Consider the following 19643-nt stretch of genomic DNA (forward strand, 5'->3'; position numbering starts at 1 on the left):
GGGAAGAAGTGATGGAGCAGGGCTGGGAGACCCCTCTGGAGAGGTTTCTGGGGCTCTGCCTTTGGGGATCTTGGCAGAAAGACATGGGGACTGTACGACCCACATCCATCCTGATCTGGATGAGGCCCTTTTGGATGCAGAGAGGTGTTGAGCAGAAGGAGGACATAGGCACATTCAAATCTCTGCTAAAACTGAGGCTGCCATGTCCCTTCTCACATCTCAAATGCCAGTGGGGTGAGGAGGAGGGCTGGAACCCCATGTCCTTGTCCTTACCCAGTCCCTGGTGTCGATCCCACAAAGCCAAAGGGGATGATTGTGAAGGGTCCAGGGAGCGCGAAGGGTTTGGATGGTTCAGCTGAATACCAGAGTGGGGACGGCACAGGGGTGGCATGAGGATTGTGTGGGAATGGAACACGGATGGCATGGGGATAGGCCAAGGATTGCATGGGGATGGCACGAGGATGGCACAGGGCTCCGGCACAGGGATGTGTGTGCAAGGACACCGAGCTGCCACTGCTCTGCTGTTAGGGCACGCGGGGCCATTCCCTATGGCAGGACAACCCAGCAGGCTCAGAGCCTCTTTCAGTGGAGCCCCAAAGTCACCAATGGGGACTGAGAGCCCTTGTGTGTCAGGCTCTGCCCTGCATCCCCGTGGGATGTGCAGCACTAGCATTCACCCCGTTCCCATTTTCCTTTGAGCCCTTTGGGTACAGCACAACCCCATGCACACAGCAGGAAGGACAAACCCATGGAGCTGCTTCCCTGCCCTGAGCCCCCGTGTCAGCTGCCCATTCCCCCCGGTGTCCCCCAGAGCCCCCACTCTCTGCCTGTCAGGTTTGTCCCCTCCACATCCATCACTCTGCTGCGGTCCCGTGTCGGTGCATTTTCCCTATTCCCAACCAAACCCGGCTGAATCTGCTCCTTTTCTGCCGCAGCGGTGGATGGGGCACAGCCTTCAGCTGCTGGAGGGGGGAGAGCGCGGAGCTCCCCGTGCTGCCTCATGTGAGCATCTCTCATCCCTGCACGAACGCGCTCGCATTTAGGGCGTAATCACCGCGTGACTCAGCTTAGCGGACGCTGGCAGCTCCGTGCCCGTGTGCCCCCATTCCTCCCCAACCCCGTGGGCGGGGGGGCAGCTTCCAGGTGGGGTTTGGGGGACGTGGACTCACGCATCCCCCACTCGGCTCCTGGGGATGGTGATGCATGAGGGATGCGGGAGTATTCTCAGCGCGGGATGCGGCGGTCCAGCATCCCCAGAGCATCCTAAAGAGGGGAGCAGGGGAGGGATGGGCGGCTGCGATCCTTCAATCTGGAGCAGCCCTGACCTGCTGACAAAGGCAGAGTTATTTTTAAAAAGCAGCCACTCAGCAAAACGCACCTCCGCCGTGTCCTGCAGCCGCTGCCCGCCGAGGGATCAATCCACGCCGGGAAAATGGGGATGGGAGTGCGGTCGCTGCCCCGCACGCTGTCACGCTCCCCCTCCCCATGGCTTTTTGGGGCTGCCAAAGCCTCGTGGCAGCACCGCAACTGCTTTCCTGCACTATTTATAGCCCGGGATGCGGCGGGGGGGCACAGCACTCAGCCCCCGGAGCATCGCCCGCTCCCTCCACAGCACTGCAGCCTGCTCAGCCTCGTGGCCCTTTTTGTTTAATTTCTCAGATGATTTTTTTTCTTTTTTTTCTTTCTTTCTTTCTTTTTTATTTTTTTTTTCCCCACATTTCCAGGGCAACCGCCAGCCCCACGTGGAATGTGCCGGGCGAAAGGCACCCCGCGCCTCGTTCCCGTTGCCTTCAGGTGGTCGGTGCTGCCCAGCTCCATGGGCAGGGAGCTCTGCCCGCAGCTGGGTGCTCCCACTTTGGAACCCCTCAGGTCTGAACCCCAAAGCTCTCGGGATGATTTCCTATCTGGGCTTTTTTTGCTGCAATGGGGCACAGCTTGGCCCTCCCCAGGGCCCAGCGCTCTGCCTGGGAGCCCTCCTTCCCCTTTATTGCCTCGATGTGAATTAATACCCATTTCCTGAAGCTTTTATGGTTTCCTCCCAAATGGCTCTTACATCAGGGGGATATTGGGTTACAGCAAAGAGCCGGGGCTCTGCGCCATCCCAAACCCATTGCACCCAGGGTCGGGCGGTGCACGTTACCCCATTGGGACGGAGAGGAGCACCCAGGACCCTCCCAAACCTCTGCAGTGGGTTGTCTGAATGCACGGGGCATTGTGGCTGGGGGCGGCCAAGGGATTCAGGGGGGTTCCCTGGTTTCAGGGTGATTTCAGGGCTTTGCTCTCTGCTTTGCTTTGTGCCATGGGACCGGGCGCACGCACACCTCTCAGGCTGGTTACTGTAGAAACGAAATTAGCACAGGGAGGGAATGCAATCCCAGAGCTAATTAAGGTAATTACAGCTTCACACCAGCTGCTCACGAGGTCCAAGGACCTTCTGTAACTTGTGGAGGGGATCAGCCGCTGCTGGGGAGAGTCTTTAAACCCTGGATTCTGCTGCGGTGCCACCCCTGGGCTCCCACGGACCCACTGGGGACAGGATGTGCCACACGGCACCAAGTGACACCGCACAGTCAGTGCCCCAGCTGTGCTTCCTCCAGGTGTTCTGGCCCCATCACAGTAACGCAACCCAGGGTGGGTTTGGGATTTGGGGTCCCAGCAGCAGTGCTACCACTTTGGGACATCCATCTGGCACTGGCAGCACGGGGACGAGAACCGGGGATGCACTGACCGGGGGTGGGGGGCTGCATCCCCCAGGGTGAGGCTGCAGGGAGGCAGCAGAATCTGGGGGTGTCAAGGATGCTGGGGGGGGATATGGGGCTGCGAAACAACGGAGATCAGCCCCAAGGTGGGACCCAGCGGGTGGGGACAAGGCAGCAACGAGGTGGCTGTGGGGTCTGCAGCGGGGACACATCCCAGAGGAGGACAGGAGCGTCGCCACATCCCCGCAGCATCTCATCACCCATGGAAATACCATTACCTAGCGGCTGCCTGCCCACAGAACATGATTTGGAGCCGATTCCCGGCACCGTCCTGGGGCGGCAGCCAGGGGAACGCGGCCAAACATATTTGCTGCGGCCAGCACGGCCCCGTGGTGGGGCGGCGTGGGGCTGGGGGTAGCGGGGGGGCCAGGAGCACTCGTGTCAGCAGGCGGTGATTCACCGCTTACCAGAACGCCGATATTTATCACCCGGCTCCGCCACGAGGCGAGACGAGACGCTAAAATAACCGACCAAAAAAATGAATAAATAATAATAAATCTAACGCTAAGGCTTGGGTGGCAGCATCTCCTCTGCAGAACCGAATGGGTTTCCTCATCTCCTCCTCCCCACCCCGGTTCTCTCTGCGGCGGGTGGATTCGGATGGAAGAAAATAAACGCAGCCGCTCCCTCCCTTGCGTGTCCCCGATTGCCCCGCGCTCGGCAGCTCCAACGGGACGCGCCGGTAACGGAGCGGGGAGGGATGTGGGGGAGCCAAAGGGCAGCAGGCGGGGACCCCTCTGCCACCCCCCCACCCCGTCCCCCGCCCCACAGCTGCTTGTCCCCTGGCTTCGCTGTGGCTTTTGATGATCTGGGGATGGATGCGGACGGATGAATGCGGTGCGGAGGGACAAATGCAATGCGGAGGGACAGATGCGGATACGGAGGGACGGGGCTGGCTGTGGTGCAAAGGGACGGACCCATCGCAGGGGCTGGACCCGCTGCAGGGGCTGGAGCTGCTGCAAGGGGACGGCTCTGTTCAGGGCTGCAGCTGAGGCGGGCGGCACACGGTGGTGGCTTTGTCCCCCTCGCTGCCCCCACCCCTTCCTCACCGCCCCACCTCCCTCTGCTTCCCCACCCGGGGGCAGTGGCTCCGTCCTCATCTTCCCGTCCGCCCCTCCAGCGGCACAGCGGGGCGGGGGGCGCCCGCCTTTACCGCAGCGGCCGGGGGGACGCGGGGACAGCGTGACCCCACCCCCATAGGCTTCTGATAACCTCCCCCCTCCCTTCAGCAGCGGCGCGCAGCGATATTTGCAGCCGCCTGCGGAGAATTTCGGCGGTCACCCCTCTCCCACCGCCCACCCTTTTGGGGGAGGAACCCCCCCATGCAGTCCCCGCTCCCCCCGCCGCCTTCAGCATCCATCCACGGGCGGGGACCCTCAGAACGGCACCTCCGGGGGGTGCAGCCCCGCAGCCGGGCGGGGGCTCTGCGGGGGCTGCGGCTGCTCCAGACGGGGAAGCGGCACTGTCTGCATCGCTAATGGAGCGCTCCGGCGGCTCCTCCCGTTCCGGGGGGGGTTCGGGGGTGCAGCACCACTGCGGGAGCTGCGGGAAACCCGAGCGAGGGCAGCCCTGCCCGGTGCGGCCCCGCGTGTGCGTGAAGCTCCCCCGCCCCCCCCACCTTGCACGTGGTGGTGCAGGGAGGGGTGTGTGCGTGACGGGATGGGGGTGGAGGTGGTACCGGAGCCGTGCCGCAGATGCAGGTGGGGAGAATCGCTCACGGGGATGAATTTAGTGGGCGGGGAAGCGCCCCCATTTTGGACACCATGGATGGGGTACAGGGGGCGATGGCCCTGCTGGGAAGGAGAGGGGAGGCTCCTCTGCCACCCCACACCCCGTGCGCAGGGCCGCTCTGCAGCATTACCCAGCGCAACCCCACACGTCCCAGCTCCTCAAGCCCACACCGCAGACCACCCCGAGGCCCCCACCCCAGCGCGGGGTCGTGATGCCAAGCGAAGCCCCCATGCTCCAGGCAGCCTCCCAGTTTCCTCTCTCTGTCTCCGCTGGGGTTCCAGCTGGCAGGACGGCACTATAACTGTGCAGAAGGGGCTCATTTCCACGGCGGTTTATTCAGGAGCGCATTCCGCAGCCGCCCGGCAGAGGCTCCGTGCCCGGGGACACGCTGTGGCTGTGCCTCAGTTTCCCCATCTGCACATCGTGGCGTTTTGGGAACAGCTTTCCCTGTGTTTTTAAGATCTATTCCTGGAAAGCTCTGCGTGTCATTATCAAGGCTATTTATAGTGTGGTAAATGGGTTATTAATCTGATTATTCGCAGCGTGGCGATGGGGAATCGCCCCTGGGAGGGGGTGACAGCAGCTGTGCCCAGGGGTGGTCCCAATCCACCCCATCCCATGGGAAGCCACCCCAAAACCCCAATGGGGTCCTGCTGGGGTTGGGGGTTCACGGCGCCAGCTCTTGTTTCAATCATGATGATGAGCTGAGTCACAGCTGGGGTGCTGCTAATTAAATGTATTTCTTAATTAACAAGATCACAGAGAAGGGCCTGCCAGCCCAGCTTGGCTTTCCATCACGGCTGACAGAGGCAGCTGAGGCCATGCCTGGGGTGTGATGAGAGTCACGGTGCTCAGCATTGTCCTTGGACCCCCAGAAACCGTCACCATGAGGACAAGGAGGGGCAGCACGTGGCCATGGGATGCAGTGAGAGTGCTGGGGTTCAGCATAGGATCTCCCCATGCAGTGCTCTGACCCCGCGCTATGCTTTGATCCCACGTGCAGTTCAGTTTCCATTGCACTGGGGGTCTCCCCGTGAGAAATGTGGGTCTGAGCAGCACTGCAGGGCTGTTCCCCTCCTTTGGCATTCTGCATTCTGCTCATGTCCTGTGTGAGAGCAGCGGCACTGAGTCACGTTCCAGTGACTCACGGCTGCCCCAGCCTCCCCGGGAGCAGCACATTGCAGAGATTCCTGGATGGAGGCAGGAAAATAAAATTAAATAATAACAACCTCCCCCCCTCCTCCCCCGTTCCCCAACACACGCGCAAACAGTGAATTCCTGCGCCAATGGGAAACACCTCCTGCATCTTCGCCAGACGCCGCAGTGTACGACCTGGTTCCATTGCATGAGACGCCCTTTGCTGGAGGCCGTGGAAAGGAGGCAGAAACTGCATCCTCCCAAAGCTCCCCTGAGCCTGGGGAGAGCCTGCAGCACGCACTGCAATGCATAAGGGGTGCAGTGCAATGCAGAGGGCGTGCAGTGTGGTGTGAAGGGGGTGCAGCTGGGTGGGTGCTGGGGAACCCTCAGCTTTGCATTGCTCCCTGGGGGGAATTTGCGGGGTGCAATTACTAGAGGCTCCCATCTTTTTGGCCATGCTTCAGAAAGGGCTTTATGGGAATGCTCACAGAGCAGCGCCAAGCACAGGGTTGCAGATCCATAGGGCAGGTGTGGAGCAGCAGTTCAGCTCCAAACAGTGTGGATTCCCCAGCTCTGCTCCAGCAGGGATGCACCTGTGAGCCCAACAGCTAGCGAGCAAGCCCCTTTAGAGCCCAGCTTTTATATATCCCAACCCAACCCAGCACAGATGCTGCCCTAGTGATGCAGTCTGCTAAAGACCTCACAGAGACAAAAACAAAACAACAAAACAAAACAAAACAAAACACAACCCATTTTGCACAGCAGAGTGCAGCATCTGCAATTACCAAGCAAGAGAATATCCCCAGCAGAGTAGCAACTGTAGAGAGGGAGTGCCTATGGAAAGGAAAAACCCTACAGAGCCTGTCCCTTTCCAGCCCCCACCCCACAGGGCAGACTCCCAGCGATGTCAGTGTGATGCTGGGATAGCTTTGGGGAGGTGACAGTAGCCACACACCTTCCTGCATCCCTGTGGGCTGTGGGACCCAGCTGGGATATGGGGTTGTGGTGTGGGATTTCGGATCGGGGTCCCTGGCTGGGGCTCAGGGCAAGCACAGGGTGCTGCAGCCCCTGCAGGGATGCTGCTACCCCCAGAGATCCCTCTTTGCCACGGTTTTGGGTTTACTCAGTGATAAGTGGCCCAGCCCCCCATGCAGCAGCCGTGTGTGGGTTTCACAATGTATTTTGGTCAGTGTTTACAAGAAAAGGCTGCGGCGAGGGCTGTGGCTGGGGATTCCAGTAAATGGCCCCTGGCCTTCCTCATTCTCAAGAATAGGAAACTGTGTGACTTCTGATCGGGGTTTTGCTGCGCTGCTCCTGCGAGGGGCCAAGAGGAGCAGAGAAAGTGCCATAATCCACAGTGCCTTGCCGAGTAAGGGTCGTGTCCTGTGTGCAAGGCCCTCTTCCCTCTGGGAAAACACACCGGGGGATCGCAGCGCTGGGTCCCACAGCGCCTGTATGGGGGATGCTCAGGGCCCACAGCGTCCAGGGATGCTCCGTGCTCCCATAGGGAGCGGGGTGGGCAGGAGTGGCAAAAATAGCACCGGGCGCCCTCTGCCCCAGCAGCTCCGTAAACAGGAAATCTATTCTTAGCCCCATTCATGAGCCGTGTGCCGGTGGCAGCTCCCCGCTCCAGGCTTGTTTTGTTCCGCGCCGGCACGCGGTGACGCCAGGGCGGAAGGCGGCCACGCCGCGATCCGACCCCAGGGCTTCCCCTCGGCTCTGCGTCCCTGAGCCGCTCGGCCCCTCCGGCTGTGGGGCTTCCAGGGGCGGGCGAGGATCTGGGAAGCGCTGCGCTGTGTCCCAGGGACGTGGTCAGTGGGCATGGCGGGACGGGCCGAGTTGGGTGACCCTAAAGGCCTTTTCCAACCGTAGCGATTTGATAATCCTGTGAATGGGCGTAGTGGGGGTGGGCTGGTGGTTGGGTTGGGTGGTCCTAGAGGTCTTTTCCAGCCTCACCGATCCTATGAGTGGGCACGGTGGGGACGGGTTGCGGTTGGACTCGATGACCTCAAAGGTCTTTTCCAGTCTTAAGATTCTCTCGTTCTGCGGTGGCTCTGTGACTCTGCTGGCCTCGCGCCGGGCGGCACCGCGGGTCCAGGCGTCACCGGGGGCTCTGCCCGCAGCTCCGAGCTCCTCTCACTGCTCCTCAATGGCACAAATTGCTCTGGAGGAGGCGAAGCCATCACGGTTTTCCCGCGCTTGGGATGGGCTGAGCTCGGTCGCAGAGCGGCGATGCCACCGCCCGCACGTGGCTGCGCGTGGACCCGGCCCCGACCCGGAGCGCCGCTCCCCAGGAACCGGGAGACCGGGAGCGGAACGGGGCGGGGCGGGGGGCGCGGTGCACGGAGCACCGGGGACGCGCGGAGGAGCGGATCGCAGCTGCCGGGCGCGGAGCGGCGCTGGGGCGCTGCTGCCCTCGGGCGGCCGCTGTCAGCACTGCGGGGCCGCCGCCCCCTGCAGGACTCACCCCGCGCCCCCGCCCTCCCGCAGCGGTTCCGCCCTCGCTCCCCCTCCCCTCACGTAATGGCCCCGCCCGCTCCCCCCGCCTCTCCCGCGAATGGTCTCGCCCACCCCTCCGCGTGGCACCGCCCGACGTGATGACGCACGACGCACGGCGCGGGGCCCACGCGGCGGTGTCATGGCGGCCGGCGGGGCGGGCGCGCGGCCTGCAGGCGCCTCCAGGAGGGTCCTGTGGGAGGGGTGCTGCGGACGGAAGGCCCTGGGAGGCGTCTCTGCTGAGGCAGCTTTAACCGGCGGTGCCCGAGGGTTGGAGTTTCCTGCAGAGGCCTCTTGCGTGGGGCTGTGGGGCCGGGCGGGGCCCGCGCTGCGCTGCCGCGGCCTCACCTGGCTGTAAGAAGGGAGAAAGTCGTCGGAGAGCGTCCGAAGGAAGGCAGCGGGGAGAAGGAAAGGAATAAAGGGCAGCAGGAGGAGGGGCGGCGCTCACCTCTGCTTTCTGGTGGCAGCCGCACAGCGATGGCACGGAGCTGCGTCGGCGGTCCGGCCGTGCTCGGCCCGGGGGCGGTGGGCTCAGCCCCGGACTGCCGGAGCTCAGGGAGCGTCGGGGCGCCGCTCTCAGCCGTAGGGTTTGGGTGGTGCCGAGAGTTGGACCCGGGGATCCCTGTGGTTCCCTTCCAGCTCGGGATGTTCTGTGGTTCTGGGAGGTCCCGTGCTGCTGATGTCCGTTACTGCAGCCCGCTGCTGTTTCGCCACTAGGTGGGCCCCCAGTCCTTGCTGCTCTGCAGGAGGCAGTAGCAGAAGTTAAGCTCTAGCTTCCACAAAGGGATAGGGGGAAGAACGAGGGCTAAATGAGATGAGAGATCTTCCCGGTGCCCAGCAGGGCCAGCTCCACAGCGGGTTAAGCGAACCGTGCAAAGTGAAGGCAAGGAAACTTTGGGCAGCACCATGCAGTGGGCAGATCGGCTCGCTGTGGTGCAGGGTATTGGCTGGGACATGGCTGTGTTGGACCATAGCATCTCAGGAGGATGGGTGTACAGTGACTGTTGACTGCTCCAGCAAAACCGCTTCCTTGTGCCTTGGTTTCCCCTGTGGCAGGGAGGTGCTGACAGCCCACCTCTGCCAGCACTGCTGTAATTCCTGTGTCTTTCATTCACCCCCAGGAACGGCAAACCAGAGCGTGTTTTGGACTCACTGGAGTCTGAGGTTGGGGTCTAATCCCTGCCTGCATCAATGTGGTGTGCTCAGCCTCAGAGACCTCACAGCTGCAGGATGAGGGCTGAATTGAGCAGTGCACACCAAATGAAGCTGAGAGCCTACAGAGGGAGGAGTGTAACAGTGTGGGCCACGTGTAGAGATTGCAACAGTGGGTTGTGAGATTCTGCAATGCACAAGGGCATGGAGGTGCTATTTCCCTTTTATTCCAGGTTACCACAAACCACCGCTAGAAAATATAATTAAATATAATAAATATAATTTTTTAAAAGGCGGATGTATCTGGATAACTTCTTATAGCTATCACCAGGAAGTGTGTGTGTGCATGTAGGTGTACATAGCTCACCTTTGTGGCTACACCCGAGAGGCCACAAGAATATTTCTTTGGGAAAGTGCCCCACTGGCTGGAGTCCTGTTGTCCATTTCACCCCAAAAATGTGATTTAACAAACAGGACTGCGTGTGTTTCTTCTGGTTGCCTGGATTTCCTTGCTGGCTGGGGCACTGGGGAAAGAGGTGACAAGGGACAAAGCACTTTTCGTTTGGAGAAGATGAGCGTGGTGCCAGGCAGCCGTCCCCACCCCCAGCCCACTCAGTGGCATGCGAAGCACTCGCCCGCCTCGCAATGCGCCGGGTAAGGAAGCAACAGCTGCTGGGGTTCTTTTGCTGCCTCAGGAGCTGCGACAGCACCCGGGAGCCAGGGATCTAAATTTAAATCTGTGCTTTGTGTGCTGTGCATGCGAACGCAGCCTCCAGCCCCCAAAGTCCGGCTCCTCTAAGAGGGGGATCCGGAGGAGTTCTGGCTGGCTGGGGCTGGGGGCTCAGCCGTGGGGTGAGAGGAGGAGAAACAGCGTGGGGAGAACCGCTATGGAGCCTGTGTCCCACCAGGATGATGCAAAGAAGAGGCAACAGAAGGAGAAGTCCAAGAAACCGGTGCCACCAGTAGCCCCTCGGCCAGCCAGGGCTCTGTTCTGCTTAACCCTACAGAACCCACTGCGGAAGGCATGCATCAGCATCGTGGAGTGGAAGTATCCTTCAGGTGGGGGTGCTGGGGATCAAGACCCTCGATCTGCAGGAGGAGAGCTCACAGCACGCTGCTGCAGTGCCATGCTCTGAGCTCGGGCTTTGAGCTTGGCTGTTCCACTGAGCCACTGGGGGAGCAGGAAAAGCAATTGGGGACACCTGGAGGATGTGTTAAAGGCAATGGTTGTGCCAGTTGGGGTCAGATGAGCTTGTATGGGAAGATGGAGCTGTGAAGCCGCATGGATCTTTTGTGTGGTGGTGTAGGAACAGCCGGGGTGGCAAGGGACTGCTGGGTATGAATGTATTTTGTGCCTGTAGAAGCTGTGCTGAGAGAACCAAGACGGCCTGCTGGGATGGGAGAGGTGTGGTGGGGATGGGGATGGGGCCAGGCAGAGCAGCAGAGCCAGCCTGGGAAGCAGCAGCTGAAGATGGAGCTGGAGGCTGCAGTGAGAGGGGTTGGGGTTAGGCAGTGAAACCATGGTGAGCTGCTTGGGATAGCTGTGTGCATCACCTCTTGCCTTGTCCTGCACCCACTCCTTGCCACATGGGGAGGGCTGCCAGTGTCCCCCAAATCCTTGCCAATGCTACTGTCACCTTTTCCCAGCCCTTCCTGGTACTGATGTCACAGGTGAAGATTTTTTTGAGCGATGCTTTTCAAGGGGATGTGACCTTTCAGTGCCCTTGGTTTAATTCAGGGATGGGCTTCTGGGACTTGATTGTTGATTGGCCACCTCCTTACTGGGATGTTTTAGCATGGAAGAAAAGCACAGCCTCTATTCAGCCTTTCTGCCACCCTAGGCTGAGAGTAATGATACTGCCCGCTCTCCAGCTGCCTGGAAAAGATCCTGTCCCATGTCAGTGCCTCAGCTTTGTGGCTCTGACAGCAGACGCTGCAAAGCAGAGATGAGCCCCACTAATGGGAATGTGTGCAGCGATACCAAACCCATACACTAGGTATCCCCACAGAACATGGTCGCAGCTAATCCCCACTTGGCAGCTCTCCTGGCCTGACATCCCTAACTGTCCCATGAGGGCTTGTACATCCTGACCCTGAAATGAGGGCAGTCAGGTGCATGGGGGTATAAATACAGCCGGGTGATGCCGCTGAAATCCAGTGCCCAGGGTTCTTTGTACTACCCAGGTGAGAAACACCTCCCTGGTGGGACACCACCTCTCCCCCAATGCTCCTTTCCTGATGCATTGATGTGAGAGAGGTCCTGTGTGCTCTGCACACTCTGGCATGTGCTGACCAGGATAAGGAATGTGTTTGAGAGTGCTGGAAAACATAGGGCCTGTTTCCAACTCTTCCCCTGTTGCTCAGCTGTACGCATAAGTGCCCTCCACGCCCATTGCCCATTTGAGACAAACAGCTCAGGGAAGGATGTGCTGGTGAGGCATCCCAGAAGCAGAAAAGGAGAATTCCCCGATTTGGGCTCTGCTCTCCTTAATGGTCAGAGTCCCTTTGCAGCGTGGGAACAAGAGATCAAAATCCACTTCCAGCACTGCGCTGCCTAGCTAAAGTGGCAGGACCTGAGCCGTGATTCCTGCTCTGCTTACACAGCTCTCACCAAATAGTCGCGCATCTCCCTCACCCTCCATCCCTGTACCCACACAAAGGCTGTGATGAATGGTGGCAGGGTGGGCTGCCCCTTTCACCCCCGTTGAGCAGGCACCCAGGTGTTGCTCACCTATGGTGCTGAATCAGACAGTGGCATGGCCGCTGCAGCTCTGTGCTGCATAATTATCTGGGAATGCAGCTAATTAGTTGATTAACCATAGGGTAGGGAAATGGTAGTATGGCTTCAGGGCTGCTGTACTGGGATGCTGAATTTCAAGGGCTGAGCTCGCAGGAGGCTCTGCCCAAGGGTGGGATGGGACTGCGGGGGATTTGCAGTTGACAGTGTAGTTACAGGTAGGGAAGGGGATGGCAGATCTCAAAACAGCTCAGGAGAAGGCACTGGCTGTGGTTGTAACAGTGGTGTTGGAGAGGAGGAGGAGCCACATGGAGCGTGCTGATTTACAGGTGGAGCAGCACTTTCATTTCCTTCACCTGCATTTTGCTCCAGTGCTGCTGATGGGCGCAGTAAGGGAAACGAATTGGAAGACTGGGAAGCACTCAGCAGTGAACTGGAACCAAAAACTTTTACTGTGTTTTGTGCCATGCTGTACCTAGAGCTGGCAGTCATAAGGTCACCAGGTGCACAGAGAAGACTCCTTTGCTTTTAGGCATGTGCACAGCTGGAGCACAAACCTGTGTGGCCTGGATGCGACCAGCAAAGGGCAGCAGAAGAGCATGGCTGGCTCTTCCAGGGTGGCATGGGGTGGTGGGTTTGAGCTGTGCTGAAAGAAGGAGAGGCTGCGGTCCATGGGGTGGGAGCCTTGTCATGGCCAAGGTCCTGTGGGAGTGTGAGCCCTTTTGGGACCGCTGGAATGTGACAGCTGAAGCTTGACCTTGAGGTTTCAATGGCCCAGCAGAGCAGGGACCAAGTGTCTGTCCCTGGGCCTTGGAGGTAAACAGCATCCCCTTTGCCATCCCCTTTGTTCAGAGGTGCCCCAGGGCCCAGATGACCCAATTCTCTGTTCCATGGAGGGAAAGAGACTCTGGCACTCAGCAGAACAGCCATGAGTGCGCTGCCTGTGTGGGCTGTGGGACGCTGAGGGGTGAGCCGTGTGTCTGCTGGCTCAGCTGCCAGCCTGGGGTGGCACAGTGCACCTGAGATCTGCTGTTCTGCAGCATCTCCCTCCTGGCAGCTGAGCACCTCAACGGCAGCCAGGGCCAGCATGCTCTGGAGTGCAATGCTCTGTGATCTCTGTGTTATGGGAGAGGATCTTGAGCCTTCAGAGTGGCTCGCTGAAGGATGAGTAGGGGGAAGTCCCAGGTTTCCAAGTCCTCAGCTGCAGCCTTTCACTTTGTGCTTTGCCCCCTTACGTCCTGTGCAGGTGCTGCCCCTCTCCAGGTCCTGTGTCTGACCCTGCTTCATTTCCCTCTCCTCTCCAGAGACCCAGGAACGGGCAGAGGGCAGCTGTTTCCCTATGCCTCCCCCACATACACCCCAACAGGCTACAGGCAGGGACTGCTTTCCCATCTCTCTTTCTGCTCCTTAACGCTGTTTCAGACCTTTCGAGATCATCATCCTCCTGACCATCTTTGCCAACTGCGTTGCCCTGGCCATCTACCTGCCCATGCCGGAGGATGACACCAACGTGGCCAACTCCAGCCTGGTGAGATTCAGCCCTCCTGCCACCCTCCTGTCTGTAAAGCTGCAGTCAGCCTTCAGTGCTCCATGGAGCTCATCCTCAGTGTGTCTGGGTGCCAGGCGATGGCATCTGTAGGGCTGCTGCGCTGCGGGGTGGCATCACGTCAGTGCAGCGAGACGCCACAAATCAGAGAGACGCCACTGCAGAATGGGTTGGAGAGTGGCTGGAAAGAAACTGTAGGTTGAGGGCAAAGGCAGCAGAGTGGTGCGAGAAGTACACGGGAAGGAAGGATATATCTCTTCCTTTTTTTTTTATTTAATCTCAATGCTTCCAAAGGGAAACTTCCAGAAAGGCTGAAATGCTTTGTTTTAGCATATTTGGGACTGAATTTCCTGGCCATTCATTTCTAAACTGAATTTTAATTCTGGGACATTTTTTTAAAGAGGAAAAAATAAACTACCCAAACCTCTGTTAAGGAGAGATCACTTCTTCCCAATCCATTATTTCATTGTTTCCAGTCCCTCCATCTTGGAATGTTTTGGTGTGATCCAAATCAATAGCTGTCATTATTTTTAGTTCACTGTCTCTTTCCCCCTCTTAGATCCCGACTGTAGTTCAATCCGTATTGATTTCTATTGTGAGTCTGAGTTTGGGCACTGAATCAATGCATCCAAATGTGTTGTTTATACCAAAATGTTCTCTTTTCTAATTTCAGGACTCCCCAGTGCTGGGGTGGATGTTGTGTGCAGGTAGTGCTGGTGACTTGTGGCTTAAAAACGCCTCTCTGTATTCCCTCTGTCCCTTACAGAAAAATCTTAAAGCAGTCCAAAAGTTTGAGATATGGAATAGAAAGAAAGGATTTTATTTGAGCAGGTTTCTTCCCTGGCCGTGGGAATGTGACAGGGTTTGAAAGGTGCAGAGAGGTTACAGAGGCGAAGAGGTCCGTACCAAGAGATGGGGTGCAGTGATGGGGGAGAAGCAGGAGGTAGGGGTGGCAGCAGTGGATGGGATTTGGCTGAGACCAGGACGCAGGTGTGTGCAGAGCCGTGGGACAGGGACACGTGGCAGGGCGCTCACCGAGCTAATTGTATGAAGAAATGTCATCTGCTTGTATTTATTACAAATTATTTTTTTAATACTCTGCTCAATTTTATTTTTCTCAGCCCGTTGCCATACCAACAGCCCTGGGTATCAGCAGCCTGGCAGCCCCACTCTGCACATTTCTTTGTCTTCACGTTCTGGTGCCTTTGGATGAGCAACCCCTGCTGTGAGCAGAGCCAGATGCCCATTGCTGTGGGTGATGCTGTGCTCTGCACAGGGCTGCAGACAGAGCAGCAAAGCCTCGTTGGAGGCATTCCTGCCAGCAGCAATGAGATGCTGCAATGGCTGGGGGCTGTAGGGAAAGACGTGGCCAGTTTTGGAGGGTCCTGTGTGGCCTCAGGGACTGGGAGCTGATGTTGCTCTGCAGGCTGGAATTGTGTCGTGTTGCATTGCATTGGTGTGGTGCACGGTGTTATTCCTGCTGCTGGGTCTCATTCAGAGCCTGCAGGTCAGGTTACTCCATGTCGTCTAACATTGTTGAAGCATGTCTGTGCAGCAGCCCAGCAGGCTATGAAGATCTGCAGCTTTTTATAGTACTTTTTAAAGGCTGGGCTCGTTGTGCACCCAACCCCAGGGCGGTGCCAGAACAGGTATCAACCCTGCCAGGACAAAACGTCCCCTGGCTGCTTTCTGCTATCCAATGGCAGCAATAAGTCTGTCCTGGCTCAAGACATGGCTTTGTGGCCTTGTGAGTCTTCTGCTCAGTGTGTCCTGCAGCTACACCCATAATGTGGGAATCCAGGGGGTTTGCTGTGATCTGCCTGAGTGAGAGGCTGTCCCTCCTCAGCCCAGTGACACACTGACAGTCAGGACCTGCTTTTCCTCTGCTGACATTAGCATCTGTCTACAAATTACAGCTAGACAAGGGAGGAGAAACCAGACTCGCAGCCGTAGGACAGGTTGTGGGGGGATCTCACCAACCAGCACTGATGGAACCCTGCATAGCACTTAATGACCATGCTGTGAGCTTTGCTACTTCCTACAGAGGTTATACCAGCAGGACAGGTCAGGATGATCCAGCTCTGTGATTGTATGTGATTGGGTCTGCAAAGCACAACACAGAGCTGGAGCTGTACGGATGCTTGCAGTCTCCAAGGATGGAGGTAACTCAGGTAGCAGGAGCTGCCTGCTGCCTCTCTCTTGGCCCAGGAGTTCTCTTTTGGATGGCTGGGTGCTGATTCTGGGACCAGCCTGGGCCTTGACAGCTACTGATCTGAAACGTGTGTGGTAATTGTGTCTGTGTACCTGGGATTGCAAGGATGGGCCACGGGGGATCCATCACTGATAAACAGGAAAGGCAAGCATTGAATTGGCTTAGCTGAATGGTTGAAGGTGCAGCCCCGATAACACCCATAAGTGCAGTGTTGAGGTCTCTGTTCTCTCCACTGCTTCCCACAGACCTAGCGAGATCTGGTGCTGTAGGATGGCAGTCATGCAGGGACACTTGGCATGCCCACTGCTTGTGGACGTGGTAACTGAGCAAGCACCGCGTCTGTCTGAGCCTTGGCTTTGGTTGCTGGTAAATGGGCAGTGTTTTCTATTTGTCAAGGCAGATGGCCCTGGGGGGGGTGCAGAGCCACGGAGTGCTGCTTTCCTCTGCCCTCTGGGCGCCGTTCCCTGCAGAGCCCGGGGCCGCTCCATGCCCTCCATGGGGTGCACAGTGAGGAGAGGTGCTGTGGAAAACCAGAAATATAAATATCCCAGTTCATTCGACTGCTTCAGAGGCATTTTAATCCTGGCCTGGAAAGAGCCATCGGCATGGCTGGCTGCAATGGCAGTGACAGGCAGAGCCAGGTGGGCACCCAGCTCTTGGCCGTGCTCCCATGGAGCCAAGCTATTCCGGGCTGGTGGCTGTGCGGGGTGCCAGGATTCAGCTGGCAGCAGGCACGGCTCTGCGTGGTGAAGCCCCAGGGCCGGTTTCCTTCCAGCAGCTCAATCTGCCATACTGGTGTCTGCTGTTCAGCGGGGGGCCTTGAAGCCTGAGAGGCACCAGGGAACCACAGCACAGCCAGCTCGTGTCATGGCGGCTGTGGGATGGCTGCAGGACGGGCCCAGCATGGCCTCAGCAGGAGAGGCTGTGGGAGGAAGGCCGTGGGGCAGTGGTTACAGCGATGCCGTAGCCGTGTGTGGTGTGAGGCTGAGGGTGGTGGCACTGCTCTAACAGAGTGCATTCTGCTGCTTGCAATCCCCAGGAGAAGTTCGAATATGCCTTTCTGATCTTCTTTGCCATCGAGGCCATGCTCAAGATAATAGCTTACGGGTTTCTGTTCCATACGGACGCCTATCTCCGAAATGGCTGGAATGTGCTCGACTTCTCCATCGTGTCCCTGGGGTAATGAAGGGGGAAAGCTGCTGGCATTCCGGTTGCATGGTCCATAGCCTGTCAACCACGCTCTTCTTTTCTGGTGATTGCAGTGGGTTTTAGGGCAAGATCGTGGAGTCACTAAGATTGGAAAAGACCCCTGAGATGCCCAAACTCAACCCCAATCCATCCCACCATGCCCACTGACCATGTCTCCCAGTGCCACATCTCCACATTTCCTGAACATATCCAGGGACGGTGACTCCACCACCTCCCTGGGCAGCCTGTGCCAATCTTGACCACTCTTTTGGAGAAGAAATTGCTCCTAATATCCAACCTGACCCTCCCCTGGTGCAGTGTGAGGCCATCACCTCTCGTTCTATCACTGTTACCTGGGAGCAGAGACCAATCCACGTTGCTCCAACCTCCTTTCAGATAGCTGTAGAGAGCAATAAGATTTGTCCTGACCTCAAGTTGAGGTGTCAGCTCATGGCCTTGTCCCAAAGCCCCATTTTCTTGCCCTGGAGCCCTCTGTAACTCCTGTTTCTTCTTGCCTGTCTTCCCAGTGCCTGTCAGATCTCCTTGCCCTGGGTAGCAGGAGGGCACAGTGTCTTCCAGTGTTTGGCACAGGGGATGGGCCCACTAGGGATAGGATGGGAGGGCCCCTGGGTGCTCAGCAGAGCTGCTTGCACCAGCTGCTCCAGCAAAGATTCCTGGTCTCCATCCTCATGCGCTTCTCTTCCTCCTCGTCCTTCCCTCCTTCTCCCCTTTCCCTTCCCTGCACTGTACCCTGGCTCTTTCAGGCTTGTCACCATGACCCTGGAGCAGATCAATGCAAAGGAGGGAGGGTCTCTGGGAGGGAAAGGTGGCTTTGATGTGAAGGCCCTGCGAGCATTTCGTGTGCTGAGACCTCTGCGCCTGGTGTCTGGAGTGCCAAGTGAGTGCCGGGCCCTCGTTAATAGCAGGGGCTGTGGGTGGGTTGGCTATAGGACAGATTCCATTTGCTGCTGGTCCATGCCCAGCCAAAATATGGATGTGGAAGAGCTGCAGTGTCACATCTCCCTGCTGTTTGAATTTGTCAGTGCTGGGATCTGCAGGTCAGCATGCACATAACTCCCACCGTGGCTTGGTGTCAGCACCTTTGGGTGGTTGGTGCATTCAGGGTCTCACTCTAGTTTCTCTTGGTAGAGCTCTCATTTTCTTGTAGCTTATGTAGAACAGCCGTGAAGAGAGCAACAAAACGGATGGATGGGCATGAAATAGTCTCCAGCACTGCCTGGAGAATGGCTCTGCTGGGGTGTTCCAGGTGCCTGTGTGGTGGGTGGAAAGTAGCAAGAAATTGCTGCAGAGATTTCAGTTCATGTTGGGACTTCACTTGGTGTGGGGCATTTCAGAGGGGCTGTCAGGAACGCAGGGTGCATCCAAAGCTGTTTGGGATGTGGCTGAGACCCTCTCCTTTCTCCCTGGTGCAGGTCTGCAGGTTGTCCTGAACTCCATTATCAAAGCCATGGTGCCTCTGCTCCACATCGCGCTGCTCGTCCTCTTCATGATCATCATCTATGCCATCGTGGGCCAAGAGCTCTTCAAGGGCAAGATGCACAAGACCTGCTACTACCTTGGGACAGGTGGGGCTGTGGCAGGGGTATGAGAAGTCAGAGATACCTCTGTGTGGCTGTGGGGACCACGGAGCCTCTGTGGTAGCAGAAAGCCTGGGAGTGTGGTGTGGCAGGCTGGAAAGGCACGTGGTACAGGACGCAGACGGTGTGAGGAAGTGGTGAAGGCCTCTGCAGGAGATCTGGGGGTGCTGGGAACTGCTCATCTTGCCCAACCTGCCACTTATGTTATGGCTTTTCCCCACAGATGTGATTGCCACAGTAGGGTCAGAGAAGCCAGCCCCCTGCACAATCTCTGGCCATGGGCGTCACTGCTCCATCAATGGCACCGAGTGCCGAGGCGGCTGGCCGGGACCCAACAACGGCATCACTCACTTTGATAACTTTGGCTTTGCCATGCTGACTGTCTACCAGTGCATCACCATGGAGGGCTGGACCGAAGTGCTCTACTGGGTGAGCTCCAGTGGGCTGGGCTTGGTGCCCAGCTTGGTGCTGGTGAATGCTAGTTCTGCCTGGCAGGACGCAGGAGGACCCTTTAGTAGGGTTAGATCAGCCCCCACTGAAAGATGCCCTTCCCCAGCAATCTTCATTCTGTGGTGCACATCCCATCACACACCACGCGTGTCCACATGTCACTATCCAAGAAGCCTTTGCTCTCCAGATAGACAGACAGCAGAGAGCTTTATCTCCCACCTTTGGGAAAGGTTATAGACCACTCAATGTTTTTTTATTGGAAAAACATGTTTTTCAGTCTTTGGGAGACTGTCTTGTTGAGGCTTAGGTATGAAGCTGATGTGTAAATCTGCTCCCAAATGCTTAGGTCTGGCTTTTCCTCCACTAAGGTAAGGAGTTAGGCTCTCAGGTGAATTTACATCCCACCCAAACACTCCCTTCAGAGGAACAAAGCTTCTGCAGCCTGTTGGGGGCTCCCAGGAAAGACAGCTGGAAGAGCATTTTGAGGATACATCATCTGCCTCTCTCCTTGCCAGGTTAACGATGCCATTGGGAATGAATGGCCCTGGATCTACTTTGTCAGCCTTATTTTGCTTGGTTCCTTCTTTGTTCTCAACCTGGTGCTGGGGGTGCTCAGCGGGTAAGTGCCCCGGTCCCT

The 19643-nt window shown here is 57.8% G+C and overlaps 1 protein-coding gene across 2 annotated transcripts in view; it reads left to right on the forward strand.

The window, feature by feature from the left end:
* Nucleotides 1–9941: 9941 nt before the first annotated feature.
* Nucleotides 9942–19643, forward strand: part of CACNA1S (calcium voltage-gated channel subunit alpha1 S) — a 29776-nt gene continuing 20074 nt past the window's right edge. The window contains exons 1-7 of one of the 2 annotated variants that reach the window (XM_085210295.1): nt 9942–10323; nt 13435–13540; nt 16810–16949; nt 17723–17856; nt 18392–18544; nt 18780–18985; nt 19522–19625. In XM_085210295.1, the coding sequence (XP_085066421.1) occupies nt 10163–10323; nt 13435–13540; nt 16810–16949; nt 17723–17856; nt 18392–18544; nt 18780–18985; nt 19522–19625 (1004 nt within the window). In that variant the 5' untranslated portion in view covers nt 9942–10162. The remainder of the gene's footprint in view (nt 10324–13434; nt 13541–16809; nt 16950–17722; nt 17857–18391; nt 18545–18779; nt 18986–19521; nt 19626–19643) is intronic. The other variant, XM_010724087.4, reaches the window with a different exon arrangement.

Source organism: Meleagris gallopavo, chromosome 28 (assembly GCF_905368555.1).
Source record: "Meleagris gallopavo chromosome 28, MGAL_WU_HG_1.1, whole genome shotgun sequence".
NCBI classification, from domain to species: domain Eukaryota; kingdom Metazoa; phylum Chordata; class Aves; order Galliformes; family Phasianidae; genus Meleagris; species Meleagris gallopavo.